The 17,442-nt window shown below is 37.4% G+C and overlaps 1 protein-coding gene across 1 annotated transcript; it reads left to right on the top strand.

The window, feature by feature from the left end:
* The first annotated feature begins 5,162 nt into the window (after positions 1-5,162).
* Positions 5,163-15,711, top strand: LOC121878316 (DNA damage-regulated autophagy modulator protein 2-like). The gene is made up of 7 exons (XM_042384430.1): positions 5,163-5,249; positions 9,404-9,516; positions 9,949-10,070; positions 12,272-12,498; positions 12,880-13,018; positions 13,871-14,022; positions 15,168-15,711. Exons 2-7 carry the CDS (start codon positions 9,446-9,448, stop codon positions 15,279-15,281), a joined length of 825 nt encoding a protein of 274 aa, XP_042240364.1. The 5' UTR covers positions 5,163-5,249; positions 9,404-9,445; the 3' UTR covers positions 15,282-15,711.
* Positions 15,712-17,442: the final 1,731 nt, after the last annotated feature.

Genomic DNA, 17,442 nt, shown 5'->3' with positions numbered 1-17,442 from the left:
TGCAGTTCGTTGGGGAAATGAATAACTGAAGGAAATTCTTCTCTGTACTTAAAATATTTGTTTTCAAATAAAAAGTTAAGATATATCCTAATTTGATAAGTTTATAAACAATTAGCAGAAGAAAGGCTGAAATAAAATATTTTGGCCAAATTAATCGCAATTCGGGGACCGACCACTTTTGCCATATTACGTCTTTGGCGGGCTGTTCAAAACATGTATGGGTTTCATTAATGCCTGTCTGAATTCCAGTGTATCTTATCACTTCGATTTAAAATTACTGTTCGCTCTGAATGCCGTTTTATGTGTGAATTTAGTACAGTCAAGTAAGTGACAGCGTTAAAATATATAGCTATAACTCAGTGTCCTGATAGGGCGCATCCCAAAGTGTCAGGAGCTGTGCAACAAGTTTGAGGAGCCCCTTAAAATTCCAGGAAAATGTCCCCAGCGACTGTAAAAAGGGCATATGTGAGTCTTATATGCAAATAGGGAGATTACCACTACACGAATACGTGTAGGTCGGTGTATTTTAGTGCATAAAGTACTAGAGACCATTATAAGAGATGATGATGGAGCATCTACTACAAAACAACATTGAAAGCAGTGCCAATATGATTTTATGCCTGGACGCTCCAGCTTGACGTAATTTCTTAAGGTGCTGGATATGTGGATACAGGTCCTGGAGCATGGTGGCAATATCGACAAAATATATTTAGGCTTTGCTAAGACTTTTGACAGCGTCCAGACATAAAACCATGTTGGCACTTCCACGGTTGTACCGTAGGTTATAAGGTACGAAAAGTTTGGTATTTGTTTCAAATATATTGACGTGATTTTGCCGTGGTACCATGATTTTATGTTTAACTATATTTTTATATATTTTTTTTCATAGCTCTCATTTTACTTTTAATATATTTACTTTTATCCTCTTCGCCTCTGATCGGATCGCTAGCCGCCCGGGCGATCGGCCACGTCTCTGTCACGCACTATTGGCAAATACTGGGCATGCACCAACAAATACAAAGTTAAGAAGAAAACCCGGAAATTCAAGGCGGGCGTGGTTTAGGTCAAACGATGAGCAGGACAGAAGGATGTATGCAAGAGCCAGGAACTAGGAAAAATCAGGGTGCAGAAGGACTGAAAAGGAGTTCCAGAGGCTGGTTGCAAGCGAGGTCGAGTCAAACCCAAAGGCGTTTTACCGCTATGCAAAGTCGAAATTTAAAACGCGAGTAGGAGTATCGGACCTGAGGCTTCAAGATGGTAATTATGCAGATTCTGACCAGGACAAAGCTGAGGCATTAAACAGCTTCTTTCTTCGGTGTTCACAAGAGAGGATGCGATTAATCTTCCTGTGTTTGAGGACAGACGGTTCGACACAGCACTGGCTCACATTGTGTTCACAGAAGATGTTATAAGAAATAAACTGTTAAAGCTAAAAGTTCACAAGAGTGCTGAGGGAGTTGTGCAACGAGCTTGCCGAGCCCCTGAAGATCCTGTTTTGTAAATGCCTGGATGAACAAAAGATCCCCAGTGATTGGAAAGAGGCTTATGTGAGTCCTATCTTCAAGAAGGGCGATCGTCACTCTACGGACAACTGTAGACCGGTGAGCCTGACCAGCATAATATGTAAAGTACTTGAGAGTATTATCAAAGATGCCGCGATGGAACATCTACTACGAAACAGCCTTGTAACGGATTGCCAACACGTTTTTTTGCCGAGGCGCTCCTGCTTAACACAATTGCTCTAGGTATTGGATGCTTAGACCCATATTCTGGGACGGGGTGGTAATATCGACAATATTTAGATAGATTTTTCCAAGGCTTTCGACAGTGTACCCCACGAAAGGCTGAAAATCAAACTGGATGGGTACGGAATTCGGGGAAATGTCCCAGCGTGGATAGAAGACTTTTTACATGACCGCAAGCAGTGTGTGATGATTAAGGGCACGAAATCATCATCCGTGACCGTACCTGTCACAAGCGGGGTACCACAGGGCAGTATTGGGCTCTCTGTTGTTTGTTTGTTACATAAATGACATGCCTGGCATTGTACACTCCTCCATACAAATGTTTGCCGATGACGCCAAGTTATTTCGGGAAATCAAGAACCGAGCGGACTGTGAAGGGCTGCAGAAGGACCTCTGTGGGCTCCAAGAATGGTCGAAGAAATGGCTGCTGAGATTCGATGTCACGAAGTGTAAGAGGATGCGCCTGGGGCGTACCAACGGTAAGGAGGCGTATGATATGTCCCAACGGGATGAAGACATTGCCCTATTTGAGAATGAATGTGAGAAGGACCTAGGTGTGTATTTTGACAATGAGTTGAAGTTCTCGGGCCATTGCGAGAAGAAGGTAAATCAGGCAAATAAATTATTGGGTATTATAAGAAGGTCGTTCAGATATCTAGACGGTCCGTCCCTCGTAACGATCTTCAAGAGTGAAGTGCTTCCCCATCTGGAGTACTGTCACCCCGTCTGGTCCCTGAGATATGCTAGGAACTGTCAATTGATTGAAAATGTTCAAAGGAGGGCCACCAGACTGGTGCCTGCACTGCGGCACCTCAGCTACCCCGAGAGATTGGAGCGCCTGAACTTGCCTCGCTTATACTACAGACGGGCAAGGGGTGATCTTTGAGGTGTATAAGCATCTCAAGGGGCACTACTCAGTCGAGTATCCATACTTGGACCTGGCGGGCGCTCGCCCCACAAGGGGTCACAGCTCAAGATTGAAGAAGCCGCAAGTTCAGAAAACTGTGAGGGCAAACTTTTTCGGAGTGAGAGTTGTGAACTCTTGGAACAATCTACCAGAAAGTGTTGTGACGGCGCCGAGTGTGAGCTCTTTCAAGACAAGATTTGACCAACACTGGAGCAGGTTCAGGTACATTCAGGAGCCGGTGCATGCCCAGTACTTGCCAACAGTGCGTAACAGAGACGTGGCCGATCGCCCAAGCGGCTAATGAGACGATCATTTGGTGAAAAGGATAAAAGAAAAGGAAAAGTAACAGAGACGTGACCGATCGCCCAAGCGGCTAAAGAGGCAATCAGTGGTGAAGAGGATAAAAATAAAAGTAAGTGAAACACAGTGTACTCATGGGAAGATATTGGAAGCATAATGTGTTATCTAATGGTAGACCCTGCTGCCATATGGCATCACAAAAATTGTGACCAAGTCTCAGGTTGCTGATCTGACTTTCTGCCTCATTTACGCACAATTGCAGGGTCTCAATTGTTTCACTAACTATTGACAACACAACATACATAGTATATTGTTTCTCACTTTTGATTTTTTTTCATTTTTGTATTTCTTTATGGTTCTTTATTATTTTTATTATTATTATTATTATTATTATTATTATTATTATTATTATTATTATTATTATTATTATTATTATTATTATTATTATTAAATTTTCGCCCCTCCAGGCCCTGATGTAGGTCAGTGACCTGTGCCCGGGTGGGCTAATGCCCATAAAGAAAAAAGATATGCAATGCTGCCAAGGTCATGGTATCTAATATACTGTAGGAATAGCCGTGTGTCTGTCTGTCTGTCTGTCTGTCTGTTCTGGGCAGCCGAAACGACACAATCGTTTTTCAACTAACTTGGTGAAAAAATCGCAAAAAATTCGTAGAGTCGAACAAACCTGGTCCCATGTCGATGGTTTCTTTAGGAAGGCATTAATTAATCATTTTATTTACGATGGAAAACGATACAAGTCTTCGGACTTGCGCACCCTAATTAACCATGCTAGTCTACGGACTTGGCGCACCCTCATTCGTTGTAGCTAGCCAAGCACGAGCATTCAAACTTTCACCGGGCACAAAGGGCCCACAATCGCTTGTCGTGATTATATAGATCGTCACACTTTGCATCAGAGCTGGACATTGAGCTAACACTTCCCAGATAGTGTGGTTGGCAGAAACACTTCAAATGCCACTGACTCATCTATAGAAGAATATTTGGTCAATTTATAGTTCAGGACATAATTCGATATTTTTGTTGTTGCCAATGATAAGTCAAAAAAACAAAACAAGATTTTCATCTATGACACTTTTGGCGCATTTTACCCATAACCGAGACATCGGAAGTTGATTATCATCAGAAAACTACAGTACTGTATTCTAGAAACATGCAAAGCTTTTATTTTATTTGTTGCCGCCAACCGGATCTCGTGAATTTTATTTGCAAACAATAGTTTTGACAATTCTAAAGCACTTTCTTCCATGACGTTTCCCTCGCAAACGACCTAGAACCGAGGTATAAAAATGCTGGGGGTCGGGGGAGGGAGCTGACGGTGAGGGAGGTTTGGTTTTTATCAACCCCTTATCTCAGTTATGGGTAAAATTAGAGAAAAAGTTATAGAGTATAAGCGTCTTGTTTTTATATGAACCTACCAATAAGTAATAATAATAATAATAATAATAATAATAATAATAATAATAATAATAATAATAATAATAATAATAATAATAAATGGCATCTATCGCCACCGACTAGATTTTTTTTTTAGTTTTCTGATTTTCAACTCCCAATATCTCGGTTATGGGTAAAATGCGCCAAAAGTGTCATAGATGAAAATCGTCTTGTTTTTGTCTGAACTAATCATTAGCAACAACAACAACTCCAGCCGACCCTCGGTAATTTGTTGTTTTCTTATAGCGAACTAAAGTTAGGTTAGTTTAGTAATTGTGCACATTTTTGTTAGTTAGTGGATGGTGTTAATGTGTATGACACACTCATAACACTTTCTGACAGGTTATCCTGTAGAGTTCACATCTCTCATTCTTTTTTTTCTTTTATCCTCTTTACCACTGATCCAAAAAGGTTTCCCCTTCAATTTGAGGCTGTGACCTCTAATTGGGCTTGCTCCAGGTATGAACACTCGACTCACTAAATGTCCTCTAAGGTGTGTAATAATTATTTTCCCTTGCTTTATTATCTAACATTGAAACGTAAAAAGTCAGGCATTCGCCTCATGCAGTATTCGTATTCATTGTATGTAAGGATAGAATGAGAAGAAACCAGGTTTATGTATTCTTATTACTGTACACACAACCCATCACATGAACAGAATAATGATCTGAAGTACAATATTTAGTGAGGAGGAGTTAACAATGAAAATAGTTTTCCCTCAAAACAAAATTCCCATTTTTTGTAAATATCTAAACAAGAGTCAGAAACAGCTGATCTAAAAGCAGTGCGGCTAAATTCTCCTTCATCAAAGAACATACGACGATGAAAGCTTATTATAACAGGTATGTGTTATGAAAATGCTCACATGTAAGAACCTGTGTTGACAGTGAAATGGTGGAACAGAGCATATTAAACAGATAAATATAGTAATAAAGGTAGGCAGACAATGCTTGCCTGATCACGCTGCGGCGAGTGACATTATCTGCAGCACATGTAGTCATTATATTTACTGACAACGGTTTACCTTACAAGCATGTTGTTAGTATTTGGCAGTTTCGTTGATGAGTGATTTTCTTTTGAACACAGCATATCAATAATGGTATAGAAAGACCACAGGTAAAGCATGGGACTGGAGGATGTGGATGCTCGAGTCTGGAATATAAAAGCAGAAATCCCCCAACAATTGAGTTTTGATTCCTTATAGATACTGTATTAATACACAGTAATATTATATTATTATTGTTCCGACCATCAAACAAAATTGGCAAACCTAACTTGACATTATTACTTTTGTCAAGTGTATTGAACATGACGAACATTAGCTTTTACTGTAATAGCTTTCTTGGGCAATATTCTTGCATGAATATTGACTGTCTCTTTACCTTATTTTGTAGATGTACTCCGTACATGGTCTATGTCTTGTACATACTGTTTCAGTGCGAGTTTGGTCATTTTATATTGGTGCACCGTTCTATCTAACCTAACCTAATCAGGGGTCCGACTAATTACCCAAATGTAGCCAAATATAGCCGGAATGAAGTCAAATAATGGTTCTAGATGAATAAATCGGACTGCCAATCACTTCTCGACTAGTATTTGGTGTCAGAAAGTCACAAAAAATTGGTAAACTTAATTTAATCTGAGTTAATAGATCAAGTGCATGTACCTAACCTAACCTAACCTAACCTAACCTAACACAACTCAGATTAAATTAAGTTTACCAATTTTTTTTTACTTTATGACACCAAATAATAATCGAGAAGTGATTCACAGCCTGAATTACGCTTGTACGACCATCATTTGACTTCATTGCGGCTACATTTAGGTAATTCCTCGCTCCGTCGGTACATGCACGCGATCTATTAACTCAGATTAAAGTAAGTTTTCCAATTTTTTGTGACTTCGTGACACCAAATACTAGTCGAGAAGTGATTGGCAGTCCGATTTGCATCTAGAACCATTATTTGACTTCATTCCGGCTATATTTGGCTACATTTGGGTACATTTGGGTAATTAGTCGGACCGCTAATCTGGGGGGCTCCGCCCTCCTAGACCCCCTGATTATTTTTTTTTATTTTTTTTTACGGGAATTAGCCCACCCGGGCACAGGTCAAACGACCCACAATGGGCCCTGGGGGGGGGAGGGCGAAAAAAAGAACAGAAACAAATTGAAAATAGAGAAGAAAAGGGTTATACTGTGTTAATCCACACAGTTTAGGTTTGGTTGGTTTTTGGTGATTTTCTCTGGTTTTTTTTAGACATATTTCTAATACCCAAAGAAAGAACGGTGCACTACTATAAATTGACCGTGAGTTTGTATGATGGTTGTCCTGAATAAAATTTAGTGGTAAAAATCATGTTCAGTAGTGCATACAGTCATGACAATTGGACTCATTCCAAAGGGCTCTAATCACTTGATTAGAATCCATTCCAAGAAGGGATTTCCTCTTCCCATTTCCATGAATTTACTTTTGTGAAGTGGCAAATTGACCTTTGGCTATGAGCCTTTGGTGTTTCAGTGAATGAAAACACATCAAACCTGAACTTTGTCTGATTTTACGTGGAACAGACTTCTGAGTACTGTCAAACTTGAGTACAATACAGTACTGTTTATGACATTCTTTGATTCATTGCTATAGGCATTAGATTAAGCCCTTTTTGTAGGGATAATGAGAAAGATAATGTACGTACGTACGTACGTACTGTATATCGTTCCTTTCTAAACTAAAGCTTCTAACAAAACAAATGAAATATACGTATATCAAGGACATTTTACTGTGTGATAAAGTGTTGCTTAAATATACATTAAAACATTTTTAAATTAAATGTGATATTTTGGGGATTTGTATTCTTTATTGTTGCTGAAGTTTTTTGGGTTACTGGTACTGTACTGTACTATTTTTTTTTTTTTTTTTTTTTTTTTACAGGGATTAGCCCACCCAGGCACAGGTCACTGACCCACATCTGGGCCCGGGGGTCGAAAATGTAATAATAATAATAAGAATTCATAGTAAATAAAATTTATAATAAAAAGTAAAATAAAATATTAATGGTAATAATAATAACAACAACACTGATGATAATAATAATAACAAATACAAAAAAATACAAGAATGAAAAAAATCAAGAAACGCTATATGTATGTTGTGTTGTCATGTAAGAGAAACAATTGAGACCCTGCAATTGTGTGTAAATGAGGCAGAAAGACAGATCAGCGACCTAGGACTTGGTTACAATTTTCGTGATGCCATATGGCAGCAGGGTCTACCATTAGACAACACTATACAGTAAACCCTTGTCATTCGTGGGGGTTAGGTTCCAAGGAATGGCTTGAATAGGCAAAACCGTGAATAGTAACTTATACTACCTTAGTGCTATGGTGTCTGCATTTCTTAAGGCTATTTATGTAGGAGAGATTGAGGCACAGTCTTCTAAATCCCATGTTTATTTCTTTTATACAATTATTTGTACAATAATATATAACAAGTGCACTACTGTATACCTATACCAAACAACTGACCAGCCATGGCAGCACTCATCCCCTCTTTTAACTTGTCTAATAATAAAACTTTGTCAGGGTCATCACTGACTTCTGCCTTTTACATTTCACTTCACTAGCATCACTAGCACTAGGCAGTTTTTTAGGGTCAATTTTCACACAGAAATACTAAAGTTTTGAGAGTACAAGACAAGATTTTGCGAGAAAAGGCTCGCAAGCTATCCACCATAGTCACTATTTGCTTATCGCGAATTGTCAAAATTGCAAATCACAAACCCGTGAATGATAAGAGTCTACTGTTTGTTTGGGCATTGTGATGCTTGGAGATAGTGGCAGTTAGGGAGGGACTTTTGGCAGGAATGAAACATTATATTGTTTACAGTATATAGACCCATTTGGCCAGTGTGCTGAACTGTGTACAGGTGTACAGTATACCGTGCATTAAAAAAGTGGCCGCAAGTAACTGAACATGTATAAGTGAAAGTGTGCAAAAAAATATGACATAAATTGAGGGTTTATGAACTGTATTTTATTATACTTGTATTTTTTTATCCCCCACATGACCTTTCCAGCTTTGGGTGAAAATATCCACAGTTTGGTACAGTTTTTGTTGGGCCTCAGCACTTATTTTCTGAAAACCACAGGGAGATCTGGTAGGTTTCTCACCTTGTAAAGGGTGGTTGGAAAACTGAGGATTGTACCTCAAATCCAAGATGGCTATTGCCTAAATAGCTGAATGATGTACATACCCGTATTTGCTTGTGTGGCATGGTTTGTTAAATTTTTTGCTTTTAATGGTGGCTCTTTCTTCTAATCTCACTTTTTGATGTTGATACATAAAAGTGGAAAGTATTGAGGGAGATGCAAATTGGTCAGGTTAGTTTTCTAGCCACCAACTGACAAATTTGTAAAGGCTAGACTGTTGATCTAGAAAAAAAAAAATAGTTGCTCACACCACGTGATGAGCATGATCTACATTAATAATGTACAAATTGTAGATTGTGCTTGTATTGTTTAACTATCCATTATGGCATGTTTACTTGTACAGTATTGTATTTGTTCATCAAGTTTGCAAATCTTGACTGTAGAGATTGCAGAAATGCAAGGTTTTACTGCACTGTATTAACATTTCAGAAAAACTGTTTGTACTTGATTTTGATTACCCCAGAAAACTTTATATCTACTGAATGACATCTTATCATTACTGATAACACTGCATCAATTTATAGGTTATACTCTTCTGTACTAGGAGAGGTATGTGGTTCCATCTGTAGCATATCAAGAGATGGATTGAAAAGGCAGCAGCATGTAATGTATGTCTTGAGGACTGTTTAAATATCCCCTAACCTCTCTGTGCTGAGTGAAATTGTCTGGTGTTTGCCAAATAAAATATTAAAAGTGGCATTCCTGTAGTGAAGAGGTTAAATGTAATTAATTTGTTCGAGTCCCGATTAATGTGTTTTTATTGTTTCTTATCTTCTCTTTTCCCTTTAACAGTATTCATTGTTGAGACCTGATACCAGTGATTGCCTCTTCAAAATGGGATCTTCATACCTGTACCTCCTGCCTCTCACCATCTTCGTACTCTTCCCTGCTACCATCATCATCACGTATGTTTAAAAACTCTTGATAATGTACCACCTTATTTTAAAGCAGTGTAAAATATCAGACCAGACAGATATTAACAGTATGTCATTTTTATTTTCTTTGTTGCTAATACTGTACAGTATATTAGTTGCACATTTTTTTATTCTTATCATTACACTCATAAACAGTACAGTACTGTATTGCATTAGTAAATTACAGTATCCAATCTAAAGGTCATGTATTTCTGGATCTTTTTTGTATTAAAACAATGTAATGTCACAGCCTTTATATATGTATGTATTCCTTCTTTTTTAATTATATGCAGGTTTGACTCATACTGTTTCTTCAAAATGGTACTATCTTCCAAAATAACATAAGTAGCTTGAAGATTGTTAGTGATATAGCGAGTTTAATGATATTATTACAGTTAACCTAAATTTAACCATTTACAACAGGTACACCATATCAATTTTGCTGAAACATACTGAACCTGTGTTTCCATACATCAGTGACACAGGGACATATTCCCCTGAGAGCTGTATCTTCGGCCAAGCTCTTAACATAGGAGCTCTTGCTAGTAAGATATATGTTATATTATATGATTTTTAGATATAAGTTTGGGGAACATATTTTGTCACTAAAAGTACTGCTGTTCTGTGAAGTGAGTGAACCATTCATGATGACTTGGCAGAAATCAGCTTGAACAATACTGTACTGTAAGATCATTTTCACTTCTCAAATTAGATTTGGTTTGTTTGTCAGTCATACATAAATGGTTTATGTCCGTCTACATTACTGGATTATGGCACTTTAAGTATGCTTCTTTAATTTTGTACATTTTCACTATTTCTTTAATGTTCTGGCAAGGTTGATTATTTTCCTCAAAGCAGAGTACTGTAATAACTTTAAATCTCTCTGTGATTATTTTGAGGAAATTCGCAATAATTTCAACTCCAAACTAAATCTGAAATTTCCTAGGCAACTCAACTTAGAAATGCTTTATATTTCAACTAAGGGAAAGGTGTAGTGGGAGCGGCCTTGTTGAGAAAACTGAAAAATTCACAAATCCGGCAGGCTCTTGATCTCAACTGTGTTAGATTTCTTTTGTTTATACAGTACTGTAGGACCCTGACTATTGCAATAAAAAGCCATGAATTTTAACCCCATGGGCTTCTGGACCTTCCTCACCAAACCCTCAGTTGATCTCTGGTATGAGAGTTGAGTGTTGAACTAATGCAAATTTGGTTCTGAAATGAAAATACAGTAGTTAGATAAAGAGTCATTAATTGACAGACCTCTGCAAACTATATGACTCAATTATATTTCAAAGACAAAACCTGATAAGTTGCTATGATAAACAATTTCTAGTGTAAATGAAATAATTAATTTTCAATTACAGTGGTCCCTCAGTTAACGAGCACAATCCGTTCTAGAAGGTTGCTCGGTAACCGAAACCATTGTTTCAATGGCGTTTTGGGTAATTGGTTCCAGCTCACCGAAAATTGTCTAAATTCAACTAAAAAGGTAGAAAAGTACACTTACTTTGAGGTGTGTATGTAGAAGGCTCCTGGATGATGATGATGATGATGATGGGAATTAGAATGGGGGTGGAGGAGAAGGGAGAAGAGAAGGCATTGGGGTGGATGAGAAGTCACCCCATGGTGCCATTTCACCCATAAAATTTTAGTTCTCTTGGTGTAATTCAAGATTATTTTCTTTAAATTAACACTGCACTGCATTATATTTTGTCAATATGTAAAATATATTTAAAAATGACCAATAATTTGCTTGCAAACACAGAAAAAAAGCGTTTAGTTGAAGAGAGTCTCAAGCAAGATGTTACTTCCACTGAAAAGACAGAGAGACTGGCGCCTGTTTGGTGTGCTGCCAGGCTGGATGGCGCGCATGAAACTAGTTTCCTTACCTTCAGTTATGTTCAATAATTGTTAAAATTATTAAAAAATTGAATATTAAACTTTTAAGATTATTGAATAGTATAAACTTCTTGATATTTACTAAAATAGTAAGGAATTTAAGCCCTAAAACCGATTACTGTATTGGCGGACTAATACTACAGCTGGTGGACCGCCAAATGCAAGCGAAAACATGTTGAGGTCGGCCCGTAAAAAACTCGTTAATCGAGGGATTGCTCATTAACTGAAGTTAAAATCTTATGGAAGGTAACTCATTAACCGAAATCTCATTAACCGAGGCACTCGTTAACCGAGGGATCACTGTACCCTGGTATATTTCAGCAATTGTACTCCTTGTTAGTTACTGTATAGAGTAGACACAAGATAACAGATTGATTAATAAAAACAGTACAGTACATCATTATTTAAAGTTTGCATTATCTTATAGATTGGTTGAGTGTATCTCAGATAAGAACATTACCTTAGGTGCAGTAAGGAGATTGTTGGAAGGAAAATGGTTTCTTACTGGTCTTTTCCTCACATTATTGATTCTTAGGGTATATTTTTACACTAGTCCCACTGAGTGATTTATCATATATTCTCATGTTTCCCAGTTTCCTTCACATGTTTTTATTTCCCACCTCTCAATATTTTAATGGTTTCACCACTCATTAATCCTCCAGTGCAGTGTTTATGTCTGTTGTTGATTTAACCCTTACCTGATTTATATGCACATTTCTTATTTATTTTCAAGCTTGAGCATGTAATGGTTGCTTTACTCTTTGACAGAAGTTTTGAATATTACTGGATAGCCATTGGTATCATAGTGGCAATTTATTAATAACTCTTTAATTTTCTTTTCCAGTTCTTGTCACCATCTATGTTCGTTACCGACAAATAGCCGAACTCTACCATAACCATTCTTCATCTTCCAACATTGTGAGACTGAATCGAGTTGGTCTGTTTGTCGGTTCCTTTGCAGCTCTTGGTATTTCAATCGCTGCCAATTTTCAAGAAACTAATGTGCTCTTTGTTCATTTAACTGGAGCCCTAATGACTTTTGGCCTTGGAACTGCCTATCTGTGGGTGCAGGTAAGAATCATTGACCAAATTTTACAAGGCAGCACTAATGTAAATATGCTAGAATTTTATTGAATATTTGAAGTTTGAATTTGAGATAAAGCTGTATGTATGAGGTAAGAAAATTAAGTTATACTTAAAAAAAATATGTATATTACTTTGTTATCAGTAAATAAAGAATGATAACAAATACATTATGAATAATCATGCAATTAAGGCTAAAATGAATACCTTTCATGATGTTGTTTATCATGTGTATATTATTGTAAAGTTTAATAGTATTGTATGAAGTTTTCCAGTTAGGCTCTAAAACATTATTTTACAAATATTGTACAGTATATACAGTATGTGATATTAAGTTTTATAATTTGTTATCTCCTCCTTTCCCCTTAGGCTGTGTGTTCGTATCAGACTCACCCTCTTGTCAACAGCCTGGCAATGGCCCATATACGCATGGCCTTGGCAGTGGTTGCGGTAGTGTTCTTTGTGATAGGTTGTGTGTGTGCCAGCATTGCCCTTGCACAATTTCAAGGTAAGTATTTGAAGGTTCATAACACCAGCTTCAGGTTTTAAGTCCCAAAGATAAGACTTATAAAATAATTTAGTTTTGTAGACCAGCTATGAAGTGCAAGTTGTTACTTGTAAATACCTGTACTGTACTATGATAGCAATTTATGTCAAGAAAATATTTGTATTTAGGATGAAAAATATAGTCGTACTCTTCCAGTCTATCTGTTTATTTTATGATATCAGTCAACTCATGTATTTAACAGATTTAGAAATTGAAGGATTAAGAAACAAAATCTTGCTCCATGGCTGAGAAGCGATCTGCAAAGGTCCAGTGGCAGAAAGACATTATTTAGACAGCCTATTCAATAAGTAAATCTGTATGAATGTAGAGCAAATCTCCATGAATCTGATAGCTATCATAGACCATTGTAGAATTCAGGTACAAGTTTCCATAATTACAAAACATATTATCTGATATTCATTGCTTTATTATGATGACTATGAGGCTTTGCAAGTGACTTCGTCAAAATAGGGATGAGATGGTAATACAGTATGTAAAGCAAGTGACTTGGAAGCACCGTCAAAGCAAGAAGTACACCCTTCATTGAATAGAAAGGTAGAGCATTGAACTGCTTTGATATGCTTCTTTGTAAAATATAACTCCTTTGCTCCTGTTGACAGTCATTGCACACCTGGGTACTGATAAGTTCTGATTGGAGTTGGTTAATGGTTGAATGACTCACTTTGTTAGGCACAAAAGATTTTGTATTTATTGTATAAATCTGTTATAATTCCTCTAGTTTTGTCACCTCTAGAACCCCCAAAATGGCATGTAGATGGATGATCAATATACTGTATATTCTGCATTTTACAGGTAAAGAGCCTACAAAATGGTACCCAGAAGATGGAGGCTGGGGCTTCCATGTGGCCAGCACTGTATCTGAGTGGGTTTGTGCTGCATCCTTTAACCTCTTCATGCTTACTCTAGTAGATGAATTCAAATGTATCTCTATGGACCCTCCTCAGGTGAGTAGGTTATACATTGTCAAAAACTGCTTCGTCCTGGTGCTATCACTTGTCTCAGTTTGCTGTACCAACTGAGCAGATCCCATTCTTCTTTCTGCCAGACACATCCACTTCTCATTATTTTTTATTTCTTGTTCTTTTTACTCCCTTTTCCCAACATATTACTCTCAAAATAAAATTTGTGTTGCTTTTAATTTACTCATTTCTCTTTAATCTTACCTCTTTTGATATGGTTTTCTCTCTCATTACATTTACCTTCTGTCTTTCCACTACCTTCTTGTTCATTTCATCTTATAGGGTTCTATTTGCTGCCATATCCACTCCCATATCTTAACCCTTTAGTGGGCACTCATAGAAATAATGGAGACAAAAAAACCCTCTTGGTACCTTATACTAGACCTTTTTCGAAGGTAATTTTGCTTGTATGTATTTTTTGAAATATTGCGTCTAAGTGTGTCAAAGTTAGTCGAATGAAATAGCCCTCCAAAGCCGTTTGCCTGGATTATGGGTGACCTTGTAAGTCACTATGGGTATACTTGGCCCATTATAGGTAGTAATTTATAAATTGTGGTACATTTTCTCAAAATATATCCTTTTCACCTTAAAATGTGTGATACTGTCTTTTTATAACTCAAACAAAAATTTCAGGATGATTGAGCCAGTAGTTTGAGATTTATGATGCTAAATATACGGAAAATTAAAAGAAAAATCCTGTACATAAGTTTACTAATACAGTCTCTCCTTGACTTACGACAGGGTTCCGTCCCGACGACCAGGTCGTAAGTCGAATTGGTTGTACAGTAAGTCGAAAAGGCGAAAATAATAAATACAAATTCTAAAATGGGTGTAATTGAGAACATGAAGATAATTTAACACAGGTTGCAGTTCTTTCAGATGCCTAGAGAACATGAAGATAATTTAAAACAGGTTGCAGTTCTTTCAGATGCTAAGAGAACATGAAGGTAATTTATCACATGTTGCTGCAGTTCTTTCAGATGCTTGCTCAGTGGGCAAGTGGAGACACAATTTATATGTGCCCAATGCAATGTTAGCTATTCATGATTGTCTCAGGCAAGCAGTATTTTGGTTCTGGATGTATATATTACTGTATACTGGGTATATATTTACAGTGTAAACTTTTGCAGGTACATGTATCTGTGGAGACACTAGCGCCGAATCAGTACAGTGGAATTGGGGAGGCAGATCAAACAAATGATGATGTACAAGTCATTCTCTCATCACAGTCATATATTACCTGAGGAAGACCCTCCCAGTCAGCTAGCTGTGTGCCTGCTGGCTGCTTTTCTGGGGGGTTAGGAAGTGAAGATACTTCTACAAGTCGTGAGTCTGATTTTGGGGAAGGTGGAAGTCGGCAGGAGATAAACGTCATCAAGTGGCCATGGAGTGGCTGCTTTAATTTTTCTTGTGAAGGAAGTGCATTATTAGATGATGAAAATGTTCCATGTTTAGAAGAATGTCCTGATACAGAAATAGGAGAGGATAAGACGTATGAAAATAGAAGAGTGTCAGATATTACCCTTTCGGGATCTGTTTATAATGATGATCTTGGTGGTAGTGGAATACTCTCTTGTATCAGACCTGTAAGTGCTGTTGGAACTTCAAATGATGTTTCTGGTGATTTTGATAAAGATAATTTGTTTAAAGCGATTAAAAAGCAGTCAAATAAGAGTTATAGTTCCTTTGAACCTTCTCCTCCTCTTGAGGAAATTATGGATGCAAATCAACCTGCTGTAGCATCTGCACAGTCCACAGACTCACCTGAGGAGCTGAAACCTTTGATCAGTAATCCTTATTCATCATGTGACGAAAGTAATGAAAATGAAAGAGTAAAGAACGAACTTGACTATGTTGTGCAAAAAGAAATATCATATAATAAAGTTTTGCCATTTCCGATCATTACCAAGACCTTAAGTTCTCATGATTACTCAGGTGCTGTAAACTCTTTGGTAGAATTTGATAGCCATACAAAGTCTCACTCAGTGTCATTAGGTTGTAGACAAGACACAAAGTTTAATGGTAGTATTTCTTCCACTTCTTCGACACCCACTGTAACAAGAGACACAATGATACTGTGTAATGACTTGGACAGTGCTTGTCAAGTAGTTCCATTATCCTTTAGCCCAAATCTTTATCCTGATATAGGCCCAGTGCCTCTTGTCAACTGCCAAGTGTCCGTCAACAACACTGTGCCTCCTGGGACTTATAATTCTTGCAATAGTAATTCTTTGTTGACACTGTTAAGTCAAGCCAAATGCCCCAATAGTCTCCCTGCTTCTTGGCCACGCAGACGTCCACAATCATTGCGTGTTGCTATCTGTTATTCTGATCCAGAAAGTTTGCAAGATACTGTAGAGAGTGTTCCTTTGAGTTCTGCTTGTCAGCAAGAAATACGCTTAAGTGATATGTCTCCTAAATACAAAGAAATTTGTTCTTCTACTTTTAATACAAGCCTCTTAACAAATGTCACATGTTCAAGCACTGAGGGGATTCAGGAAAAGCAAGATGGTTGTTGTGTAGAGCCTGTTTTGAATATTATCAAATTTGGGGAAAAAGATCTTGGAGGGAAGTCTTTAGAGAAAATGAAAGATGAAGAAAGGACACAAAACTTTGACAAACTTACCAAGTCAAACAGTGTAATTTTGACTGACAATTTAATTGAACATAAAAGTAGTGAAATGAATAACTCGGATATATTAAGCGAATCTTCAGTGATATCCAAATTCCCCCCAAATACGATACAAGAAACCAAAACACTCGCTCTTGTGGATACAGCTCGGTGTCATCCAGAGTTTGATAAGAGTCTCCTCAGGTCTCCCAGCAGTGACAAAGAAAATGATCCTGCATTGATTTCTGTGCGACCTAAAGTTCAGTCCTTAAACACTGCTCTTTCGCCTAGGAAGAAAAAAAATTCTCCCAAGAAAAAACACAGATCACCAAAAAAATATGCCAGTAAGTTATCTAGTATGAAAGAGGCTCAACCAACACAACAGAAATCTCTTCCACTAATAACACATGACAAGGAGAAACTTAAAATTGAAGAAAGCAATTTTAAGAGTATAGATGATGATGTATGGGCAGTAGACGACTTTCTTCCAGTACCTTCCCGGTCTCAGAGTCGATGCGTGTCTCAATTGCTACAAGATTGTAAGGTTTCCTCTACTAAAACTCCCAAGGCACCAGGATTAATATCAACAGGATTGGGAACTCCATCAACTAAAGCTCAGATAAATAAGCCAGTTACTACTCCCCAGTCTTTTGATGAAATGGATTCCAGCATGATTACAAGTACATTCTCAACTGACACAGGCTATGAAACAGAAACTACTACATCTGTGTATTCCACAACTAATGATGATTGTTCCACAACTGATGAAAAGAAGTTATCAAGAAAAATAATGT

The sequence above is a fragment of the Homarus americanus genome, unplaced genomic scaffold, assembly GCF_018991925.1.
Source record: "Homarus americanus isolate GMGI-L3 unplaced genomic scaffold, GMGI_Hamer_2.0 scaffold41027, whole genome shotgun sequence".
NCBI lineage: Eukaryota > Metazoa > Arthropoda > Malacostraca > Decapoda > Nephropidae > Homarus > Homarus americanus.
This window is presented reverse-complemented; position numbering and strand designations above follow the sequence as displayed.

What these genes read in the sequence shown, in the direction of transcription:
- LOC121878316 (XM_042384430.1), top strand. Translation starts at nt 9,446, where the DNA reads ATGGGATCTTCATACCTGTACCTCCTGCCTCTCACCATCTTCGTACTC. An exon ending in CCTGCTACCATCATCATCAC is followed by an intron (nt 9,517 to 9,948) that starts GTATGTTTAAAA and finishes CATTTACAACAG; the next exon opens with GTACACCATATCAATTTTGC. An exon ending in TGCCCTTGCACAATTTCAAG is followed by an intron (nt 13,019 to 13,870) that starts GTAAGTATTTGA and finishes TGCATTTTACAG; the next exon opens with GTAAAGAGCCTACAAAATGG.